This window comes from Uloborus diversus, chromosome 6, assembly GCF_026930045.1.
Source record: "Uloborus diversus isolate 005 chromosome 6, Udiv.v.3.1, whole genome shotgun sequence".
NCBI classification, from domain to species: Eukaryota; Metazoa; Arthropoda; class Arachnida; order Araneae; family Uloboridae; genus Uloborus; species Uloborus diversus.
Genome location: NC_072736.1, coordinates 68,529,668 through 68,554,127, shown reverse-complemented (window position 1 = coordinate 68,554,127; position 24,460 = coordinate 68,529,668). Strand labels below are relative to the sequence as shown.

Here is a 24,460-nt window from a genome sequence, read left to right as displayed (position 1 = left end):
CAGCACTTCCTAATTTGTTTGGAAGTCAACACTAGAATGCCAACTTTCTGCGATAATCCTTAATTAAAGCTCTAGATTATAACAAAAAGAAATGAACAAAAAAAGTAAAGCATATCTGTTGGAACTTATGTAGGGGTGTAAATGTAAGAATTACAAACATACTGCTTAATAATTTGTGATTTAAAATCATATTGAACACATTGCAACCCACTTTGTCGTCTTTTTAATAAATGAAAATTGATCGCGATTCCTAATTATTGAATCGATTTTGATGACAAGCTATGATTAAATTAAAACTTGGTAATAACCTCTGATGCAGCCTAGAATGTCATTAATATATTTAGATTTTTCAAAACTTCAGGTTATAGGTTTATTGTACTGATTCTTAAAGTTCTAAGAGTGTTTTGAATTTCACGCAATTGCAACTAGAAGCTATCCAAACAGTTATATTATTGACGCTTTCTTATTGTTAGTGCAAACTGACATTTTAAAGTTTTCTGAAAAGCAGTACATTTAACAACGGAAGAACAAAATTAAAAGCATCGTGCATTCGATATAATAAAAGGAAATATCTCATATTTTGAATTTGAATTTCATTCAACTAACATACAAATCTGTTTTAGCTCATAATTTTTCTTCGGTATTCTTGCAAAATATATTAATACATGTTTTGTTTTTAAATTAAATTTAAGCGAGATCTTTTTAATTTTCGATAAATCTTGTCATCTTGCTAGTATTAATTCTGTAATTATAATTCAAGTATTATACTATTTATTCAACTGGTTTTTAAAAATTGATCTTTGAAACACGAATCCTTATTTTCACCTACATGTATCAAACTCATCTGAAACAATGCTTTCTCACATGATATTTTCACTGAATTTAGATGAGTTCTTTTTTATTTTCAATAGTTGTCAGCTCTCTAGTATAAATTCTGTGAGCATACCTTAAGCATTATACAATTTATTTAGCTGGTTGATGAAAATATGTTTTTGACACATGAATCTGTAATTTTACCTATATGTGTCAAACTAATCTCAAACCAATGTTTTCTGACTTGATTTTTCGACTGAATTTAGATGAGTTCTTTTTTATTTTCTATAGTTGTTATCTCGCTATGTGAGTATACTTTAAGTATTCTACTATTTATTTAGCTGGTTGTTGAAAATTGATTTTTTAAACACGGATCCGTATTTTCACCTACGTATGTCAAACTCATCTCAGACCAATGTTTTCTGACTTAAAACATAATAAAAAAGCAATCCAATTACAGCAGCATTCCATACAGCATCATTTGTTTATAATTCAGAAAAAGACAAGTCCACTGCACAAGTTTCGGCAGTAAAAGATGAGTCATGAAAAAACTGTTTTGTCTGAAAAAGGTATGCATACTATCGTAGATAGCAAGTTTAGCTGTAATTACAGCTCCAAGTTTATGTTCCCAATTGTTCATCAAGTCAATCCGAATTCACTGAAAACGGATGCTTTTCTAGGAAGTCTGAGAAGATTCTCAAGCTCTTTCAAAACTCCTCGCCATCACGGTGGTCAGCTGAATGAATGCGGAGCTGCCAGGTGGCCAAAAACTGTGCTATGTCCTTGTTTCAGGATGGTTCTCACCACCTCTAAATGATGGCGAATGTAGGACACATCCGGATGCACAGTTAGGGTGTGGACGAAACACCTCTCGGCTGTCTCATAATCTTGACGCTCGAAATGAACCACACAGAGGTTGTGCAGGGCTTTCTGGTTACTTGGATCTATCTTTAGAGCCTTTCTGTAGCACTAAATACAAAGGGGATTCAATGTTAGAAGATAACACTAGAAACAACCTCCCAATGCTAAGAGTAGCTTAATCAAAAAAAAAAAAAGGTTTAAAAACTACATATGTGAATTTAATCAATCTTAAAAATTTTACTAGATGAAGCATCTTTATTGAAATTTGAAAATAAATCTGAACCAAGCGAATTTTTTTTTTCAAGTATCCAACTTCTGTAATGTTCTGATACTGGTAATAATTAGTTTTATTAAATTATTTATTATTTTTTTCTAAACCGAAAATGCTTTTAACCAGAGAGAATCAAATCAGTCCATGTTAAAACTCACATGGATGGAAAATTCAAAATATAACAACGGTTTTTTAAGGTATTGCATACGTTTTATTATACTTTATGTTTGTATGCACTGTATACTAGAAGACTACACATGCTCACGATTCTTATGCCAAAGCAATACATCATTAGGCTTTAAGTTATTAAAGATTCGTTGCATAGTATGAATAAAACTTCATCGAATTAATGGCAATTTTATGGTATTAAATATATTTTTCTGAGATATTTAGTGAATATATGAAGCAGAATGGCTTAGTTGCGCTTCCATGCCATAGACCCAGGTTCGATGCTCAAATTGGGCAAGGTCGACTAAGTCGCCAGTGGTCTAAGATTTAGTCTTAAGATTAAGCTCATGGTCTAAGATTAAGCTAAGTCTAAGATTTAGTCTCCAGTAATCAATTAAATGAGGCAAGGTGCGCTTGGGAACTAAACACTGGAACTCTACGTTCGTCTGATTACCTAACCGGAACATCAACTATTTCACACTAGAACTCTGGGTCACGAAAGCTGAGATGGACACTGTGGGCTTTAGCTCCCACGGGCTGTTGCGTCACTGAGCTTAGTTTAGTCAAGATACAAAGCGAAATGTATTTCACAAAACACGTGTGCTTTAAGTTTTGAATAATTCAAAATGTTGAGAGTAGTATTTTTCACATTAAATAGTGATTAACATTTAGAATAGTAGTGGAAATTATTTATAAAACACGATTGAAACAATCATTTTAAAATTATAATCTCCATTTTTCAAATTCTGCATTGAACTAAGTTTTTTTTATGAACTTTTATTTATTTTTTGTTCCTCATATAATAGTATGCATAATTCATAAATATATAAAATATATACTACAGTACAGAACCTTTTATCCGGGAACCAAAAAACCGGGAAACCAGAAAACCGGCAACCTTTTGCCGATTTTCGCACCATTTAAAAAAAAAAACGCATTTTCGGCAATTTTTGAAAAACTAAGCATTTTTTTCGAAATATCTAAAAGAAAATGAGCAGTTTTTTAATAAATACCATATGACACATCTATAACTCGGGGAAAATGTTTACACAAATGAACTTCAAAGGGTTGTCTTTAACGCAGAGGAAAATTTCCGGAATATTTTCTTGAACTAAAAAGTACACACGTAAGTCTGAAATTTTTGTGTTTTATTCCAACTGAAAACTAAAGAAATGAATATTGTCACATTATAATGCAATATTTTATTGAGTGGCCTTTAATTAAAACCGTTTAGAGCAGAAGTGACGTCGCAAAAGCGCGTGAAACGCCGCGATTCTGGAATTTTCCGGATAATTGATGGTGGAATCTAGAAATCGTTAAACGCAAGACTGTAAAAAGACTGCAGGAACTCACAAATTAAATTTAAATTGGTATTAACTTAATGCAAAAGCAATAGTTATCAATAATCGCTGACGCCAAACCTTTACAATAAAGTGAAAAAAAAAAAAAAACGCTTTCATGAAAACAAATTCTCTCATACACTAGCGTAGAAGAATCGCACATTTAAGTTCAAAACCTAGTTTCTTGCTCTTCCCTTCATTCTCTTTCCTTTTAAAACATCGAAAATTGGTGTTTTTCTCTCCTTTTCAAAATGAGTGTGAGGGTCTCAGGTCTTATTAAACATTATTCTCTCACTAGTAGTTTTTAATGTTTCGATATTGATAAGCATTTCTGAACTGTTTTCTTCTTATTTTGGTACATATTACTATTTATTATAGTAATTTAAGTTTTATAAACAATCGGCCCAAAGCTCTTTTTAGCAATCCAGAAAACCGGGAAATTCAGATATCCGGGATAGCTATGGTCCCGAACTTCCCGGATAATTGGTTCTCTACTGTATATATTATTGCCTTATATACTATAAAGAGCTATAAACAAATACTATAAAACATTTTTTGCCACTAAGTATAATAGTGATATTTGTAGTGAAATGTTAGATCGGGAATATAAGATTAATGAAAGTCATTATAAGGCATGAAATTTATTTTGTAGCAGAAACATATTAAAATAATTTTTTACCTCTTCAGCGGCATCTAAATTTTGGACAAAATTCACATTAATATCCGCTAACAGCAAAAGTCCATTGATGTGACCAGGATAATGCTGAAATATAAAACCAATGTTTATTTTCCTACATGTATAAAATAGTAATGCTTCAAAAATCTTTTATTTGTTTGAAAAAAGTAAATGTAACGAAATAGTTTAGTCAAAAATTATACATTATGATTTAAATTTGCCATTTTTTTGTTTTAAAAGTGCAAAAAATAGAATAATTTATGCTCGTTTTAATTGCAAGTTCGATTAAAGGTTATACCTGCTATCGAGAAACTAAAACAAAACTAACCGTATTTTCTACTTTTATTTACCTTTTCTTTTTTCCCTCCGTTTCTGCATTTTTTTTCAACCCTTTGGTTTCACTCTGATTTTAATGTTTAAGTGTACTTCTACATCTATTACACTTTGAGCGGCAAATGGTGAAACAAGTTAATTTCACTCTGATTTTAATATTTAAGTGTACTTCTACATCTATTACACTTTGAGCGGCAAATGGTGAAGCAAGTAAATTAAACTCTGATTTTAGTATTTAAGTGTACTTCTACTTCTATTACACTTTGAGCTTCAAATGGTGAAACAAGTAAATTGTTTTCTGATTTTAATACTTAAGTGTACTTCTACTTCTATTGCTCTTTCAGCGGTAAATGATGAACCAAGTGAAATCGCTGATATTCTTTAAAGTTAAACATTACGTGTTCTAGCAAAATTTTCAAAGAAGATTACAAGTTCTTAATAATTTGGCTTTTCTCACGAAGAAAGACAGATAAAAACTAGCCCCTAATGAACCATTATCGTTTACGCACAAACCGATATTATCAACAACAAACTTGGTTGACATAACATTGACCACTTAATCGCTTCCATTAAACGTTAAACTCCATAATATTTTTTTAAAAAGGTTTCAAAAAAGAAATTTGCCCTCAAATTCCGCAAAATTTTGATCTAAAATGGCTAAAATGGGCATGAGCATTATCAAAGATGCACATTGTAATGAAAAGGTTGCATTAAGAATACCTCTGTGTGGTGGTTTTCCGTTCCTGAGTCTGAAATAGCAGAATGCCAGGAAAACTCACTTTACACATTTAAAAATTTAAAACTGCTGGTTCATCTTAGGTAGTGATCATCTTAGGTATTCATTTTAGGTAGGACACTTCGTTCCAAAAACGTTTTTTTAAAAGGCTCCAGGACGCAAAAAATCGTCAAATCTTGCATTTTTTAAAATCATTTAAAAACCTTTTCCTTTTTTTCTGCTTGAAGGACGTTTGAATCTAGTTTATTTCTTTTTGTACTAAAGATATAAATTTTGTTACATGCATTTAACTCTAATTATATTTAACTTCAAAACTTTAAACGCGCTTTTCTCCACACAGCAATTTTTTTCCGATTTTTTGTAATCAAACACTTATAAGTCAAGAACTGATAAAAATAAAGTAACAAAATTTAGAGCATATCTTTTTCAAAAAGTTAACTTTAATTTTTATTCAGCAAATTTGAAAAAAAAAAAAGAAACAAAACCGTTAATTGCAAAAAATATGATTAAAAAAAAAGCATCTTTGTATTTTTCAAAAATTTTCTTCAAAGACTTTCTATTCTTTTTTGAATTAATATTTTTGAAATCGCAGAATAAAAATTAAAGCTTAGTAATTTGTGCATACTGTTTTGAAAACAAATTGAAAATTTACTTGGAATATTTTCAGTTTTAGCAAGTTAAAGCAACCCTATTACAAAAAAATAAATAAATAAATAAACAAATAAATTTAAATAAACTTTTTTTGAAAAATATTTCTGTTATGATTTTGTATCTTAAATAAATGATGAATCAGTGCAAAAGATTTCAAAACTCTGAACTGTTTAATCCTTTTTTTTTTTGAAAATGTGTCCTGGTCCCCCTTTAAATGGGTGCCAACGTTGTGACAACCATTTAAATACTTTTATTAAACGATTAAGCATTACATGTGATACCATAGATTTCTAAAAATAGCGATGAAAACTAAATGTCAGGGACTTTAGAAACATATAGTTTTGCTGATTTCACTGATATTAAATTAAAAAGATCCTTTCAGTAAAAGTAGTTTTCAAAAAGATTCTCAGAAAAGCACTAAAGAAGTATTCGAAATGTACGATTAAATTTATTCACGCGAGATCAATATTTTATTTTCAGGCGTTGTTATTGACGTTTTTTATTTTTTTAATGCAACATACTTCTTACTCTGCCTTAAAAATTAACTTTATATTGCTCACGTAAGACCGTTGGTGGTAAGATGAAAAAAAGAGGTCAGGAAAAAGAAAAACAACAAGGATAAATCATGTCTAATCCTTTAATAATAATCCAGAGAGATGCCATACCCACTAAGTAAATAATTCTAGACGAAACAATGGCAGGTTTTATACAAGAATGAATAAATCATGGGAGAAAGTTTGTTTTATTCATGTCATAATAGCATTCCAATAGTTTTTCCTTTATCGGCTTTGGCAAAAAGGCGGATCAAGAAAGCATCAAAGCTTCCAAGACGTGGGAATGGGGGGAAAAAACCCTGGAATAAATGCATCAGAACAAAATGGCACTTCCTTTTTTATGTATATCTTATAAGGAAGAACAGCTCACCTGCAACAGTTGATCCAGGAAAAAAACAGCTTCCGCTTCTCGGAATTGTTCTGATAAGAGGAGTGCGAGGTTGAAGAGGGCTTCCCGGGACATTGGATCTTTCTGGTAAAAGATATTGAAAGTGTCTTATATGTATCTTGGTTGACCAGCACTAGAAGCATACAATGTTAACTGTTTGGCACGAAATTTCTGATGCAAATCTGATTCAGAAAAGTTTTACCAAGCAGTATTTATAATTTTCGTATCAAAAGAGATGAATATGCAAAATAGGTATATAATAATCAGCAAAGAAGATTATGATCTGAGAGAATTTCTGGTACAAAAAAACTTCATTAAAAATAGAATAAATGAGCACTGCAATTATTCTTTTTAAAACAGATTACGGAATATAAGACAAATTAAAAGATAAACTTTCGAATTTTTAAAATTAATCTGAATTCTGAAATTTTGAAAAACTTCTGAAAAATAGAATAAATGAGCACTGCAATTATTCTTTTTAAAACAGATTATGGAATATAAGACAAATTAAAAGATAAACTTTCGAATTTTTAAAATTAATCCGAATTCTGAAATTTTGAATTCAAATTATGTTTTTCGTAATCACGATTTGCGACAGGACCCTACTCATTGGTTACTACCCCACTCGCTTGTTTCTAGAAACGGTTCCTGTCCCTCTTCTTGGGCGGTTACGTGCGCATAGTTGTGTATGTTTAGGCTTGTGTGTGCTTAGACTTGTGTGTGCGTAGGCTTGTGTGTGCGCAGACCTGTGTGTTTGCACGTTGGCGTGTGTGTATGTGTGTAAAGGCGCTTGTGTGGATGTGCGTGAGTGTGTATGAGCGTGCGTGTGCGTAGGACATGGACGCCACCGACCAGGAGCAGCAGCTACCGGGAGGAGTCGCGCCTGCAGAGGGCGGTGGGAGTTGAAAAAGGAACCAAACATCAAGGACGGTGAAATGAAAACAATTAGCAATCGTGATTGCTTAAAAATAAAAATTATGTTTGAATGTTTAATTATTATTAGTCTGGATGTTATGGCCCGTAAAGCAACGGAATGTAAATCACTAAAAAATGATTTTGAGTCAAATGAGGATCAATCTCGAACAATTCTTAAGCTTTTATATGGATTCTGTAATTTATACTGAGTGTTGTATTCTAAGAGAGCAACTTTTCCTCATGGTCAGAAAACAGAATGGTCCTCATAATATGAGGACCATTCTGTTAAAATAAAAGCATTAAGTATAGTGTGCAGATATTATCTGCACACTATACTTAATGCTTTTATTTTCTCTCTTTTTTCATTTGTTTCTTCGTGTCTCACACAAAATCACCTCTGCATTGCATTCCTGATATTTTAAGAAGTGTACAGTAGCTATCATCATTTGTGGAATCAATTTATGGGAAAGGGGGAATCACCATTTGAGGTGTTCTAAGAGGGAAATGAACAATTTCATGTCCTTAATTTAAAAGTTCATTTAACTGATTTACACGATTCTCGTAACACATTTATCAACTCTCCTTAAAATGCAGAACACTGTACTAGTTTACATATAAAAATGAATTAAATTTCGATAAAAAATTTATTAAAAAATTCTATGATTACGTTGAGATTTCCCCACACTGAACACTTAATTACTTGAAGATTTAAGATTTATGATAAGGATTTGCGGCAACAAATATTGACAACTTAACTTTTTCTATTGAAGTGAAGTGAAGCGCTACATGTTGTCATTGCGCGATGTTGCTCGCGGCTCGCACTTGTACAAATCACGTGTAGATAATCCTTGGAATTTTTACCATTTTCTTTTCCCTTCTTGTATTGTCCAAAAATGTTTGAATAAATGTGTCACTTTTGTGTAACTTCGTTTTCTTCATGAACATAATACGCCAACCTGCCGTAAATTGGTGACCCGGACGTGATTTGAACACGCAACCTTCCGCCATGGATTTAATAGCTTTACAAGTAAAGGCAAGAATCCAATATTTATATTTACATTCAGTATTTTAACTACATTTTTAATGGTATGTATAAGATTTTTTTCCATTAAAATTTGTCTTAGGAGGTAGTTATCCCTGCTACGTGTGTGTAATTGAAGTTCTTGTTCTTTCTCTCCCCAATAAATGGAGCTTTCCCAATTTTCTGAAAGTTGTGCAGGACCACATGTTCTTATATGCAGACAGGAAAGTTTTAATTAAGTAAATGAACACTATTTCATTTTATTGCTTTTATACCAAAATTTTACTCTGAGTTTTTATTGCGTGTCATTAACAGGTTCAACATTACTTAAATGTAAGTTTAGTACATTTAAGTTTGCTACGTGGTTAAAAAGAGTTTTGAGACTGCATTTAGAATAAATATTAGTAACACTTTAAATTGCTATGGTTTTGCCTTAAATTTGCTTAGCATTAAAAATATCATTACCGATGTGGAAGGTAATGATGTCTAGAAGCATGTTGAAGAATTTTAGACTTATTTTAAAAATAGTTAAAGTATTTTATTTGATTTTAGCTTAACTATCCAGCTGATGGTAATTTCTATTCGTCTGGTCCTCATCCCATCTGGTTCAGAAATATTTTTGCCACATTTATTTCTGTCATTACCATAACTCATTCCTGAATATAGGCAATTAAAAGAATAAATACTGATTCAATTTTTAAGGTGACATTGTTCGTTAATCTGAAAATAAAGCAATTGTGTTTAGGGTTGGTTAGCTCTGATGGTTGATTCATTTTAACTATAATCTGTAAGTTGTTGTTCAAAGAGCGGTTTCGGAAAATTTTCACCATCCGTCTAATAATGAGGAAGAATGCATTCTCAACATTCGAACCTTCTCGAACGCATACTATTGCAATCTTCAGTCTACACTTGTCCGGTTTACCTAAAAGACTCACAGGTTGCGAAGAAAAAGATTTTATCAAATGGGATAACAATAACAAGTACGTTTTTTTATAGTATGTTGGTTTTTGTTTGCTACAGTAAAATTTTTCGAAAATTGATTATTTAAATAAATTGTACTAACAACGGACTTTGTGGGCTTAAAAAAATTGCTAACTTGTCATGAAGTGCTTTCTATGTTATTTAAAATAAACAATGAAATTTAAGTTAATCCCTCTGACATTTATTTTTAAATATGATTTTTCCTAAAACGAAACTGTATTTATATTCTTTATGTATAATTTAAAGGTTAAAAACATAAAAAAAAAAATATTTCTAAAAAAATAGAAAATTACACAAAATATGACTTTTGAAGACATAGAAAGTCGGGGAATGTAGTGAAACTGCGGGGCAAGTAAAATTGTATAATATTTTTACAATTTGCACCCCGATCAATCTAGAAATATTTTAACTGTGCTGTGAAACATGTAGTTTATTCAAGTAAAAAAAAGTTTTGAAGATCAAAGTGTATAATAAGAGATGTTCTTTTCAAAGTGTGATACATATGTTGAAATATTTTGTGATTAATAAAACACAATTTTAATTTTTATAAGAAAATAAAATTTTTTTAACTTTACTTGTGTAGCATTTCAAATATTAACCGCGATCTACTAATGTCCTGCGTAGTACTTATTTAGTTAATACTTGGCATGTTTGAATCTCACATGTTTAGCACAATTTGTCAGTTGCGCGTGGAAAAAGTGCATACGGCAAAGTCAAATAGATCACTTCACTTGCTAATTCATTTATTTGTTAAATCACTAACGAATTCTTATTAATTAATTCATTTACATTCCTTAATTTACTTATCCACATATTTGTTTATTCATATACTTATTTCTTATTCAAATTCTATTTTATTCACTAATTTATTTTTTCACATTTATTAATTAGTTTATTCATTTATTTACTAATTTATTTTCCCATTATTTATTCCTTTATTTATTCATTCCTACATTTACTCTTTCATTTGATGGACACTATTTTTAATAATCAGAAAAAAATCGTTCATTTGAAAAAAAAAAATATTTTTTTCAATTTGTCCCAAATTTCCGTACATCTGTTTTAAGAGATAGAACTTCTTACGTTAAAAGAATTGTAATTTATTTGCGGGAATAACATTTTGAAGATTTTATTGTTTCAATGAAGGTATCACGCAATAAAATATTTACTTACCATAAGAGCTTTACGAAACCATTTTTCAGCACTTTGAAAATTTTTGTTCTCTACTGCTACTAGACCTAAATTTATGTAAATTCTTTCTGTTTCTTTTCCTCTATCAACTATTTTTCCCAGTCTGAAACAAACAATTTAATATTAATATAAATCTTACGAACAATTTTAGAGATACTATTTGTTTGAAAATAACTAACTACATTAAGCATAAAAATAAATAAAGATAAAAAAGGCTGAAATTGTAGCAATTTAAATAAAGCAATTTAAATAAGTTATTAATTTATAATTTATTAATGTTTAGGGATTAAAATCATCTATTTGTGCAAGAATATTATTGGAAAAGAGAAATTTTTTAATGAATGGTAATAGTAAATAGAGACTCGGAAAATTTTACCCATACTACTATTTCTGACAATGATTCTTAAAGAAAAGTTGAATAAAATTAGTTTTCTTACACGTTTTTGGTCGTTTTTTCTACCGTTTTAAAAATTGACGTGCAAATCAGACAGGTGTATAAAAAGGGTGACGTATAATTAAGTAATTATACGTCAGTAATTATATCAGTAATTATACGATATTGATTTAGAGCAGTAGATTATAAAATTTTACTTGTGATAAAACACTTGATTTAAGAGTAAGAAATCAACCTGAAAATAAATGATATCGAAAAATGAAACTCATATAAATCGTACATTTAAAATAGCATAATTGAGGCAGTGAGAAGCAAGTAAGTGGACCTTTTAAAGTTAAGACCCTAGGAAGGTTTTCATTGACTTTTTTACTCTAAATCATACTATTCAGCAACACCCATCAGAGTTACTGATATTATCTGTTGCCCTAAAACAAAGGAGGGGTTCTACCACCACTTGTACTGATTGTCTCCAAATGTTTAATTTTGGCCCTTATTACCCTTTGTTTCTCACTGCCTCAATTTTCGTTTAAAAATTTTAAACAAGCGCTCATTAGGGTGAAATTTAAATCGAGTTTTACGTACCGGAATTCAGCTAATTGCCTATGATCAGGAATCCCAGATTCATGCATAAGGACAGCAGAAAACTCCAATGATTTCTACAAATAAAGGTTTGTTTCATTGATTTGATTCAGTAAATATTTTTTAAGATCATGCAGACTTTTTTTCTTGAAATTAATTGGTATAATAGATCATAAAATATATTGTATTCATCGAATATATTAATCAAGTGTTCATTAAATATTTTCTCTAATGCTTTACAAATTTCGTTGAATGGAACAAATTTTAAGATTTATCACTTTATCTTCGTTTGGTTGAAAATTTCAATTATTAATTTTAGTTTTTATTTCACCATTTGAACCAAAACCGAAAATTTCTATTATTAATTTTCGTTTTTATTTCACCATTTGAACCAAAACTATCATTTTTTTAAGTTAAAAAAATTGAAAGCTTTGAATTACGTACTATCGGAAACACTTTCAAATTCAAGAACTAAATTTGGTAATTTCAAATTTTTTTTCTGATAAAGTATTAAAAACAAAAGATTAAACAACTAGAAAAACAGGAATATTATGGTTAATTGACAAAAAGCTTAAAATTCAACTATGGGGCACTTTTTGAGATTAAGTACAGATGCATTTGTAATTTTTTTTTTTTTTTTTTTTTTTGACTTTATTAATCTCGAAAAAATTAATCTTAGTTCATCAGCTCCATTCAAGTAAATGCAAATTGTTATTTAGTATATGTTTGGTTCATCATTGAGTGCAATTCACACCAATCAACAAAAATCTTGCCCCTAAACTAAATTTTTTTTAAACAAAATTTTTAAAAATATATATATTTTTAAAAAAGTAATCGGTTGCAACAACTTCCTGAAACATAATTCCTCAAAGGAAATAAAATGAAATGTTTGTGTTTCTCCATTGGTTTTTCTTATTACACGTATTAAAAGAATGTCTTAAATGTCGCATACCTAATGTTAGTTTTTAACAATCTCAATATATTTAAACATTTTTAGCCAAATGTTTTAGACCTTGCACAAACAAGTATAGAGATAGGGAGATCATGATAATCGTCCTTAAATGTCCAAATATTTCCTAAATCAGCGGTTTTGTGCCTCATAATTTGAAAATATTGTCTCAGACCACCAATTTGTCCAAAAATTACGTTTTCACCCCTCTCTTTCCGATAATGATAAAAAAAAAACATCTGCTAGAGCCCCCTGGTATGATGGTCAGACTATCCCAGTTCTAATTAGGAATGCACCAAATAGTATTTTCCCTGAATAATCAAATATTTAGTCTAGAATTAGGCAGAATACCGAATATTTGGTAGCTGAACAATAACTTTAAGCACAATAACAAATAAACACAGTTTTCAATACTTACAAATAAGCATTATTACAGACTTATTAAATCGTAGCCATAAAAAGTAATTATATTGCTTTATTTTTGCATAAAAATATTTTCGATTGCAAATTATAATATTTTATCTTTATAATTTTGTAATTTCTATGCATAAACTCGTGCTTATTCTTCATATTTAATACATTTATGATTTAAATGTGAAATTTGGTTGTATTATATTAATAATGTAATAAAATACTTATTTATGTATATATTTTAGTTTTAGCCATTAGTAACTGTTAGTAAAAAGGACTTCATCTAATAAGGTGTTGGATACAGCTTTACTTATTACGCATTCTTTAATACTTTAAAATTTACATTACAAAAGCTGCCTTTTTTCTAAATGTAATTCAAATACATTTGGTCGAAAATTTGATATGCATTATTCGATCAACAAAATTTTCGGTAGAAATTCCGAATAGGTCAAATACCGACTACAGACTGAACATTCGTTGCATGCTTATTTCTAATATATAAGAAATAACAGAATGTAAGAGCAAGAAAAAATTGCAGAAATATACCTCATGATCTGGTTCTATATCAAGAGCTTTATTGAACTGATTCAGGGCTTCCTCGTTGCGACCTTGATCCATCAGAACGACGCCCAGCTAAGTGACGAAAAATTGGATCACATCAATGTGCTTTAATTATTCAAGTTATTTTTTTCTTGATTGGGAAATTAAGATTATTTTATGATCATATCATGATTATGGACATAACTTGTAGCAAACATATATATGATTCAGTAAGTTATCGCCCTGTAGCATGTTTCTACTCATATCATATAAATCCTTCAATTTGTTTTTATCGTAATGTAGGAGAATGCGGAGCAAAGTGAAATAATTAAGATGATTGAAGTTTTAAAATGAACATGTTGAAAATGTATAAAGTAGTATACTTAAAGAGAGAACAATATTTTTTATAATTGAACCAGTATTGACACGTTATTTTTCAATTTTTGGCGGTAAATTCGTACTTTCGAATAAAAAATGAAACATTTTCCTTTTGCCCTGTAATTGAGGCAAAGACATAATTACAATTTTTTCTGATTATCTGATTATTGAAATATTTTTCTACAAATGAACGAATAAATAAATGAATTAAATGCCTAAAAAGATATTAATAAACTAATTATTAAATTACAGTAATAAGTAGTATATGATAAAGTAAATGAGTGAATAAAATGTTGAATAAGTAACAAAAGTTGTGAAGACATAAATGACTAAGCGAATGAATAAAATAATCAGGTTAATGAATGACTACATGATAATTAAGAAAATAATTAATTAACATAAAATAAACTACTTTCCTTTGTCGCGCATTCAATCGATAAATTGAAGGGCTTGGAGCAGAAATGTGACAAGCCACAAGGAGTGAATTTTGATCAAAATTTAAGTTTTTAAAGCTAAAATTGATTTAAAAATGACAATGGATTATGCCATTTGAAGAAAAACATATCTGGTTTCAGCATCGCAGAATATAGAATGTATGATACCTTTGAAAAATTCTACAAATATTTTTTATTTGTTGGAAATTAGCCTACTAAAAAATTCACACCATGTGGCGTATCACATTCTTTCCTCGAGCCCCTCAATTGTATAAAATATTTTTATAAAAAACCTAATCTTTACTAATAATAAAGTGTAAAGTCTGTCTGAATGTCTGGATGTCTGTAGGATATCTGTGACGCGAATAGCGCCTAGACCGTTCGGCCGATTTTCATGAAATTTGGCACAAAGTTAGTTTGTAGCATGGGGTGTGCACCTTGAAGCAGTTTTTCGAAAATTCGTTTTTTTTTCTATTTCAATTTTAAGAACATTTTCCGGAGCAAAATTATCATAAAATGAACGAGTAAATTACGAAATTAGCATGACGTGGAATGGAAGAGCTAATGAACATAGCCAATTGGCGAGAAATTCGTCATCCATTATTTGTAAATATACAGGCGAACCAAAAGACCTTTTAATTTTTCTGTTCCGGGCAAAGCCGTGTGGGTACCACTAGTAGTAAATAAAAGAACTCTACACTGAACATCAGAAGATCTCACTTAAAATTTGAAATGCTAATAAAAGGAAATATCCTTCTAAGATAGTAAAAAATATTTTGGATATGCCACAGAATTTTACAATATGAGTATACATTTTTTTAAAACGGCTAGTAGTATATTATGAACCTTTGCTAACTAGGGGGTATACATTTTTGGACTGAAATCAACCATATGTTTAATAATATAGTTAAAATATTGCCAGAAAGGTGGCGCTAATAACTGTACATTTGTTTACCCATTTACTTTGCTGCACATTGCTCTACTTGAGAAAATACTGCACTGCCGTGCTAAGCACAAATGTGGTATCTGCACATTTAATCAAAATTGAGTTATTGTCACCAGGTGGTCGTTAGTAATTTAATTTACCTAAATGTCAAGTTTTTTGGCGATTTGTGAACGCGAAATATTAAAAAAAGCTTTAAGAAAAAAGTCGTAACTGCACAGTTTGCGGAGTTTGCTAAGGCAATTTGAACGTAAGTGACAAATATTAAGCCTTTAAAGTGGTATCTGCGCAGTTACCACTTTTTTCCTCAGTATTTTTTGTAGATACGACTTTTATACCTTAGTAAAGCAGCATATTTCATAATGTAGCAGTTTATTGTAATACAGAATATTAAAATTAGTTTACCGTTTTGAATAGTTGATACAGGTTGACAATAAAAACTAATACAACTTTGCATAATTGTTAAAGTAAATATTTAGCTTTTTCTATTTAAATGTTTATTTAAAATGCAAATTCTAAAAATGAAATGCATGTAAAATATTCATATCTAATTCTTTCATGCAAAAAAAAACGCATTTCACTCTACGGCCAGTAATATTTTTATTTAAGTATCGTCTGCTGTCAAAATTATCTTCATGCTCGGTAAAAATAAATCTAGAAAATAAAACATTATAAAAAGCACATTCTTTGAACATAAAAAACAGAAAATTGTTATGGATTACAGTGTCCAGAGTTTTGAAAATGGTATCTTTCAGAAGGTAGATTCTGTTAGATTTGTATTAACGAAATAAAGCGAAACAGCCAAGTCCAAAGAAAGCAGATGTTTTCAGAATTATTTAATGATACATTGAGCACGTTTTACTAGGCTTTTTTTGTCGTATCTGTGCAGATACCCCTAAAAATGCCTAGTAATTGTCACTTACGGTGAAAATAGCTTAGTATATGAAAAGGTTTGGAAAAGAAAATTTGTCGTAACTACATTTATTAATTTTAAATTAAGATTTTTACAAAAATACTCTCTTATGGTTTTTAGATAAGTTATTTACGAAACAACTACCGCAAGTTGAGCATTTAATTAAGTCACAAATCAAAGAAACGAGTTGTAAAACTTTAATCATCAATTTCTCATTTTGAGCTCTACTGCAGATACCACATCTGTGCTTAGCACGGCAGTGCATTTGTCATTACAAACATAAAGTAACGAACAATGACCACAAACACATAAAACATCTAAATGCAAGTTTTCCAGCGAAGCATTTTTTACTGAACACAAAATATGATATTTTTATGTAAAAATATAAAAGAACATGCATAAAGAAAATGCATAGTTGAAATATATAGTTACTGTAATCAATCACATCTATAAACGATTTTTTAATTCTCTGTCTCCACAAAAAGCCTAGAGAAAACGACTCAAAAAAAGAAAAATATGCTCGTAAATATTATACAAGGGGCTAAAAAATGAACTCTGGATGCATGGTAGCAAGCATGATGAAAAAAAAAAGGAAACCACAGCAAACGAACTCACATTGAAATACAGATCTGGATTACTTTCATCATGCTGGAGAGCTCGATGATACATAGCTTCAGCTTCTTTCGTCCTGTGAATAAAAATGTTATTTTTGAGGAAAGAGTAAGGAAAAAAAAAACGATTCTCACAAACGCAGAAATGAATAACTCAAAAAGTGGGAGTTTCTGGAGCGTAAATGACGTACGGTTCCCTGGTATTGATCGAAGAAGGGAGGATATAGTTATTTGCTTTTGAATGTTACAAATAAGGAGCGAATCAATAAAGCAAGAAGAGGTTTGGCACTGTGCGAAGAATGATGGAAATTTTTAAAGAAATCAATGTTAATGCAGCTGGAAAATTCAATTTTTTAAATAAATTTCTTACAGCGGTGAATTTATTTCACAGTGGTGCAATCAGTGGTAAGGAAAATAAATAAAAATGCTTTTCAGGTGATTCTGAGTATTGTTGTAAGAAATTTTAATGGGTTGTGTTGCGCGTTTATGAACGAAATAGATAAGGTGTTTAAAAACATAAAAACCTTTAACTACAAGTCGAAATTATTTCACCTTCCTTGCCAAAAATTCAGGGAATTTTTTTGGTAAATATCATTGTAAAATGGAATGTTTACAGTGCAGAATTTTTTTTATTGAAATTGTACCGGAAAAACGAGCGAGTGCATCGCCTATACCACGTGACTTACGATGCAAAACATATAATTCACTATTCTCAATCCTTCCTCGAGCTACATTCAGTATAGCAGCTAATCGGTCTACGAAGAGTGAAAGAGCAGGTTCGAATCCTTCTGCTTGCACTTCGTTCTTTTTAATCAGCGCAACGAACCTAAGCGTTCTCATTTTTCCTTCCGTAAAATTTTACAGTAAAATATGATTTTACAGCAAAAAGTACATATGAAATAAATACCAGTACTTTTATTATAAAATTTCAGGAACATTTTAAAGGCAAATATTGTTGTAAATTTTACCGTAAAAACATTTTTTAATAAAATTAGATGTACTGTGAAATTTCAGAAACATTTTTAAGATAAATATTATTCTAAATTTTACCTTAAAAACATTTTGCAGTAAAATAGGATTTTACGGCAAAATGTCCTGCCAGCTTGAATACCAGTACTTTTACTGTACCATATCAGGAACATTTTTAACAATGTATTAATAAAACCTACCCAATGATTTTGTAAAGCATTTCTAAGAGCACAATATGTCACGGCACAGTCACAGAGACGTCACTGCGATTCCTAACGGTCACAGTTACAAAAGCTGAATTTCAATGTATCGCAAAAGTTATTCAAGGACACATTGGTTTCATGTTTCACATGACTTCACTGTGATGTCGCTGTCACAATTAACTAATGACCGATTTTTTAGTGACATGGAAAAGAAATAACTACAACAATATTTTATGACTTCACGGTTTACAGGCATTCTCAAGCTGTGGCAAACTGCTGATGACTAAGCAATGAAATTTTCCCAAAATACTCAAACGATCATCGTGCAACTTTCGCATAAGGGCCTCATTCTAGTCACTGTCTAGTTAGATATGCTAATATTAGTTGAACAAAAAAATGTAGAATTTATTACAGCTAGTTTACAGTTACTAATGAAACATTTCGAGTTGATTATTGATGTAGAACTTTCTGATATAAGTGAAAACGTTAAGAAAAAGTTTCTATAGTTCCACATGAAAGTGTTTTTTAATATGCTCCTAGGTACATTTGACATTAATTTTTAAATAAAGGCTCAAAAAGATAAATAAATGAAATCAAAAATTCGTGTCAAAAAGTCAGGGCTGCCAGTAAAAGAGGACTGCTTTGACTATTTTGAAGAGTTGCAGACTATGATGACTATTTCAGCCTAAATTAAGCTAAAAACGACTATTTTGTAAAAAAACTGCTTCTATTTTGATAACTACGACTAAAATGTAAAAAATACGAGGGATGTTAAAAAAAAAAAAAAAAAGCTTCAGCTTCAAGTATAATTGGACGAACTTTTCCAGTTTTGAACACAATCTGTCTGCTTAATTACGCGAAAAGCCGCTTAATGGGCTAGCTTGGCCTTATTTATTGCCAAGAATAAGTAAAACAGCCCTTTTTATATTTTTTTCTCTTGTAAAACAGCCCTTTTTATATCAGGAACCCGATTTCTTGCCACTTAGAAGAATAATAATAACCTCATAATAACAATAGAAATGCTGTAATAAATAAGAGCTTTTGATTGCTTTATATGCGTACTAACAGCGTTTAGAACTTTTTTCTAATTTAAAAGTCTGTTGAACCTTATAAAATAAAAATAACTAAGGTGTGTTAGCAAGGGGCTTAGAAACAGAAAAGTGTTTTAACAGCAGTTGACATATCGCACCCTGGAAAGGAAAGCGACATAACTCAAAATTTACGAAAAATGTAATAGAATCTAGATTAAATGCTTCTTGCCACAAAACTCGCTCAAAGTTAGCTTACGTAACTGCTGCGTGGTGGCGTATGAACGATATAATCAATAGGGATACATCATTATTTTTTTTCGTAAATTGGAACAAATATTTCGAACTCAAAGCATGCGTTACTAATTTAAACTACAAAACCTGACCAGTAAACATCAAATTGCTATTCTTTTGCGTGTACTATAATTGGAGACTCAATTGCTTAAAAATACTAATGCTTAAAACCTTTATTTTCTCCAATGCAATTCTTTTGAGCTGTGTCATTTTCCTTTCCATGGTGCAATGTGGTAGACAGCAGATGATTTCTTAACAGATTATTGGGTTATCCATTACATCATATGGTGAAAGTTGGCAAAAATTTTGCTTTGTTTTATGGGTATACAGATAGTAGTAGGGATGAAAAGTTACTTCATTTAAGACATAAAAGTGGCTAATTAGTACTTTAAAGAACAAAAATGTGTTTTTTTTCAAACTATTGTGTTTTGAGACATTTCAAAAAAGAAATTACCGGCTGTAATGTTTTCATTGTTTTATAAATATCTGTAATATATGCCTAAGTTTCATTCTTGTTATTGAAATAAGATAGTTATGAAACCATGTCGGGAACACCAATTGTGTAACTGGAGAGAGCTCCATTTGTCCAGAAGATCCCGCTCATATATCATGCAGCTAAGATATTTCTGTTCATCAAAGTATATGTGGCATAATTTAATATTAATACTGTTTAAAAATAATATGAGACTATTTTAGATGTACTATATATTTTCCTTGCTTGACGACTATTTTGCAGACTATTTTTCATTTAAGAAACTACTGAAACGACTATTTTTAGAACCATAACTCAGTGGCAGCCCTGAAAAGTCGAAAAGTTTAATTTTGTTAGGGATATATTCCCTGTTGTGTTAGATTATTGATTTAGATTAGTTCGAAAAGTGCAAAAACATCATAAAAAATATTATTTTTTAATAAGAAAAATAAGTTTCAGATCCAAAGTGACAGAACTTCCTGAGTAACAAAAACAATCTAAATAATGCAAAAAACAAAACACGAAGCTCTGTAAAGGTTTTTAAAGACATCTCACTGCTGAGCAGATAAGGCAAAAAACCACAGCATTGATTCACACAAGCTGTTAAAAATGTCGCATCACCCGTTTAATGAACCGCCCTTTTCCGTTAAGTAAATTTCATTAAAAGATCCATAAAAAGGTAAAAAAGTTGGACAAATATATAAAGTACCTAAAAAACATTAAACGCTCCGCTAAAATTGGAAATTTAAGCATGAGAAGAAGACATGGCAGCGACTAAAACGATATTTTTCTGCTTTCACCAAGTTCAAAAGTCATCTAACACCAATGTGAACCTATTCCACTCTTACCAAATTTAGAAATAAATACGATGTTTCTAAACTTTTGGTTCTAAAAGTAAAAATAAGGACTTGCTCTTCAAAGTTTGTTGAATTACTTTTCTAAAATTTTACCTCCGGAATTTTAAGTCAGATTAATTTTCGCTGGAAAGCCTGAGAAAGAATAAAACTTGTTTACGTCTCTCATAAAGAAAGTCATAAAACTAAAAAGCCAAATGTTCCGAGCTAAAAAGAGCTTCTTTCTGTATGAAAAGAAGAGTAAAATTTCTCAAGTCACTTCCTATTTTACATTACAGGCTTATGCCTGAGTCTGTTATTTATTATAAGATATTATTGTGAGCGCATTTCAAAACCTTGAAGCTAATTTACATACACAGATATGAAAAATGGAGAATATAAATATTTTATGTGTACACTCGAAGCTTCAAGAAACTACATCGAACAGAATGTATGCAACATTTTTGTTGCATCTCCTGAGTGTATGTTGACGGCTCAGCAGTAAGAAGAGTTCATGAAAAATTAATGAACGTACTGCAGCACTAGGTAATGCACATTTTCGAATTTTATAATGCAAACGTGACTTTTGATGGAAGTAGCAGTATTTTTTGAATCGATTTCGGTTCCCCTCCCCTTTTTTTAAATGGAGGAAAGACAAAGGTGATACGTGTATAGACATCTGAGTATAAGGAACAGAATAAAATTTTTCACACGTTCTACTTCTATTCGTAAAAGACACGGAGTTGATGTCAGGAAAAGAAATGTTTTGAAATTCAAATACTGCCAAATGTATGTTATTCAGTAAGTATGAACTTTTCAGAATCATAAATAATTGTTATACATTCACAACCAATTACTCCTAAACTACAGAACGGTGTCACAAAGGATGTTTTTTTTTTTTTTAAGAAAAGTGTTTTTAGCAAGGCTGCGTACAAAACACCTTACCATTTTCAATCATAGTGTATTCATTCCCATTAGTAGCTTTAATTCCCTCCTTTGTTACTGATATTGGAAAATTGTTATTAAAATTTGAAAATTTTAACTCACATTTTCCCACCAGATGGAGGCACCGGAGATTTCACGATGCGAATATACACTAGGAACTCAATTTTTCCTTGAGTATTCGGGGAAATGAAAGATGATGAAAATGTAAATTACATTTTAATATTTCTTCTAGTTTTAAAAGTTGCCTACTCAAAAATAGTTTTTTTAAAAATTTCAACCACTCTTTCCGGCATAAAATATTTTACAAGTATTAGGTAAACGTTACGGACTCAACATTATCGTTACCAATAAAGTGAAAAAAAAAACTTCATGTCTGAATGGAAATGTAAATTATTGCGATGCCCATGCTATAGTTAGACTTATAAATACATAAATATATCAAAATACCTTTTCCATTTACGAAACAACCAAGTTACAGAAGTGGCTAAATTGTTCTGCTTTTATTATGCTTTTAAGAATAATCCATTATAATTCTAAGGCTACACGCTAAAACATAAGAAGTTTAGAATAAAAACCGCCTTAAGAAACATGTTAAAACCATCTGCAGTCGTCACAGCAATAGTAAATGACATCTATAAATCAAATATAAATAACAAGAAATTTTTTTTTAAATTACAGAACAATTATAAAATCATAAATACTTTTTAAATGTGCAGCGTTTACCTTCAGCTTATGGTTATCAAGTCACTGAGGTCTGTGTTTTTCCCGTTAAAAAAAAATTTACTTTACAAAATTGTACTATCATTACTGCGTCAACTGTCGAATATGTTTTTCTTTTTATATGCAACAGTGTATAAAACTTTGTTATGCATCAAACATTTAGTGTTAAACCTTATGTGTTATTTTGATGATAAATTTTTACGAATTTTAGAATATCATAAAGATGTCAAACTGTTTTATTTATTGTTGTCTGCTTTCAATGCAGGTATCACGGAAAAGTGAAAAAACAAAAAAAAAATCTGTTTTAAAACTTTACCAGCAACTTGTTAACATATCGTATTTGTTCTGAAGGAAGATAAAACACTGAACTTTTTTTTCTAGAGTTAAAGGAAAACAGCCGATTACCCTAGACCTCAGAAAAAGTTTAATGAATGAGAAGTTAAAATTACAAGCATATGCATAAAAATACAGTAAACTCCCGATTATTCGCGAGTGGATTATCCGAGAGTCAATAGACAATCCGGATCATGTGTTTTCTCAGCAAAAACCAAATAACTGTTCTTGATTGGTCAAAAAATTTCAAACTTAAATTCAGTTGTTTATGTTTTATTTATTTATTTATTTATTGCGTTTTATTTAACGTATATACACTTGTTCTTTATTAATTTTAAGTTCTGTTATGCAGAAATACTACAAAATATGTTTACTGTACTTTATATGAGAAGTTTACTTTCAAAACGGGTTACATCCAGTTTTGAAGAAAAAAAACGTTTTTTTTTTTCGTTTTCAGAATCTCTAGAATAGGCCCTGAAAATCATCAGCGCCCATGTCATATGATTATGTAGCAGGTAAAAGATCCCTAGGGTATTCGTTTGGCTCAAAATGCCTTTGGCAAAATTAAATTCCTAGTGCAATTTCGCATCAAATGAGAGCCCAGGTGCCTGCATCTGGTGGAAAGTGGGCGTCAAAACACTACTGTGTCATGCATCAGCACCTTAATGGTGACACATGAAAGACTGATGCATTGTAGGGGAACGCACTAGGTCTGTTTATGGCTCAGACGCCTCTTGAGGTGGGTCTTTTACACAGCCCATTGGAAACAAAAAAACAAAAAAAAGTATAAGCCCAATTGAGCACTGAATTTCTTTCTTCTCGAAGTGGTTTATATCTACTGTTAAAAAATGCGTAAACATTGGTTTTACCAAATCGGTGTACATCCATCCCCTTATTTCTCTCCAGGTGTTTTACAGCAAAGTAGAACTTATGCCTCATTTGCCGGTATCCACTCATTCACTTTCATATCTAACGGACAGGTATCCAAAGTTGAATTTGCCACTCTTAATTCAAAAGTAGTTCACAAATAAAATGGAGCGAGCCACTGGCTGATTATTTCCAGTCAAGCGTGCTACCCGTCCGTATTAACACTCCGTCGGGCGCAATATGTTGTAGAACATGATCGGGCGCATTGAGCCTGGGAAGCACACTTTGATCTACTGATCTTTTCTACGCATGTTCACATTTTCTTACGAAAAAAATGTCAACTACAAACACCAAAGAAGAGAAATAAAAGTTTTTCATGATTTTCGAATGTAACAAGTTTATTTGAGAAAATGAATATACATTTTTCCATAAGCTATTGAGGGCGCGTGGCTAACTAAAGAATTCGAGGTGTGCCTAATAGATCAGTTGCGCCCGACGGAGTGTTAAGAGATCGCAGCACCTTGCGCCTTGTGCAAATCTGTTATCAGTTAGGCAAGCGCGACCTCGAATTGTGATTACTAAATTAATATTAAATAAATGATATTGCCATTAAATTGTGATCTAATAATACCTATATATATGTTGGTTTTTGAATCGGCTTGGGTGGTTTCATTGTTCATACTTAATTGAATCGAAGGTCCTTTTTTTTCTTTTTGAAATGTTCAATAAAAGTAATAAAGTAAGT

The 24,460-nt window shown here is 30.7% G+C and overlaps 1 protein-coding gene across 1 annotated transcript in view; it reads right to left on the bottom strand.

The window, feature by feature from the left end:
• Positions 1–1,300: 1,300 nt before the first annotated feature.
• The window catches only part of LOC129223974 (protein O-mannosyl-transferase TMTC3-like), a 182,023-nt gene continuing 158,863 nt past the window's right edge, over positions 1,301–24,460 (bottom strand). Inside the window, exons 14-20 of the mRNA XM_054858360.1 lie at positions 17,056–17,128; positions 13,779–13,865; positions 11,876–11,949; positions 10,882–11,002; positions 6,774–6,875; positions 4,133–4,216; positions 1,301–1,782 (exon numbers count right to left, since the gene is read on the bottom strand). Coding sequence (XP_054714335.1) covers positions 1,546–1,782; positions 4,133–4,216; positions 6,774–6,875; positions 10,882–11,002; positions 11,876–11,949; positions 13,779–13,865; positions 17,056–17,128 — 778 coding nt within the window. The 3' untranslated portion in view covers positions 1,301–1,545. The remainder of the gene's footprint in view (positions 1,783–4,132; positions 4,217–6,773; positions 6,876–10,881; positions 11,003–11,875; positions 11,950–13,778; positions 13,866–17,055; positions 17,129–24,460) is intronic.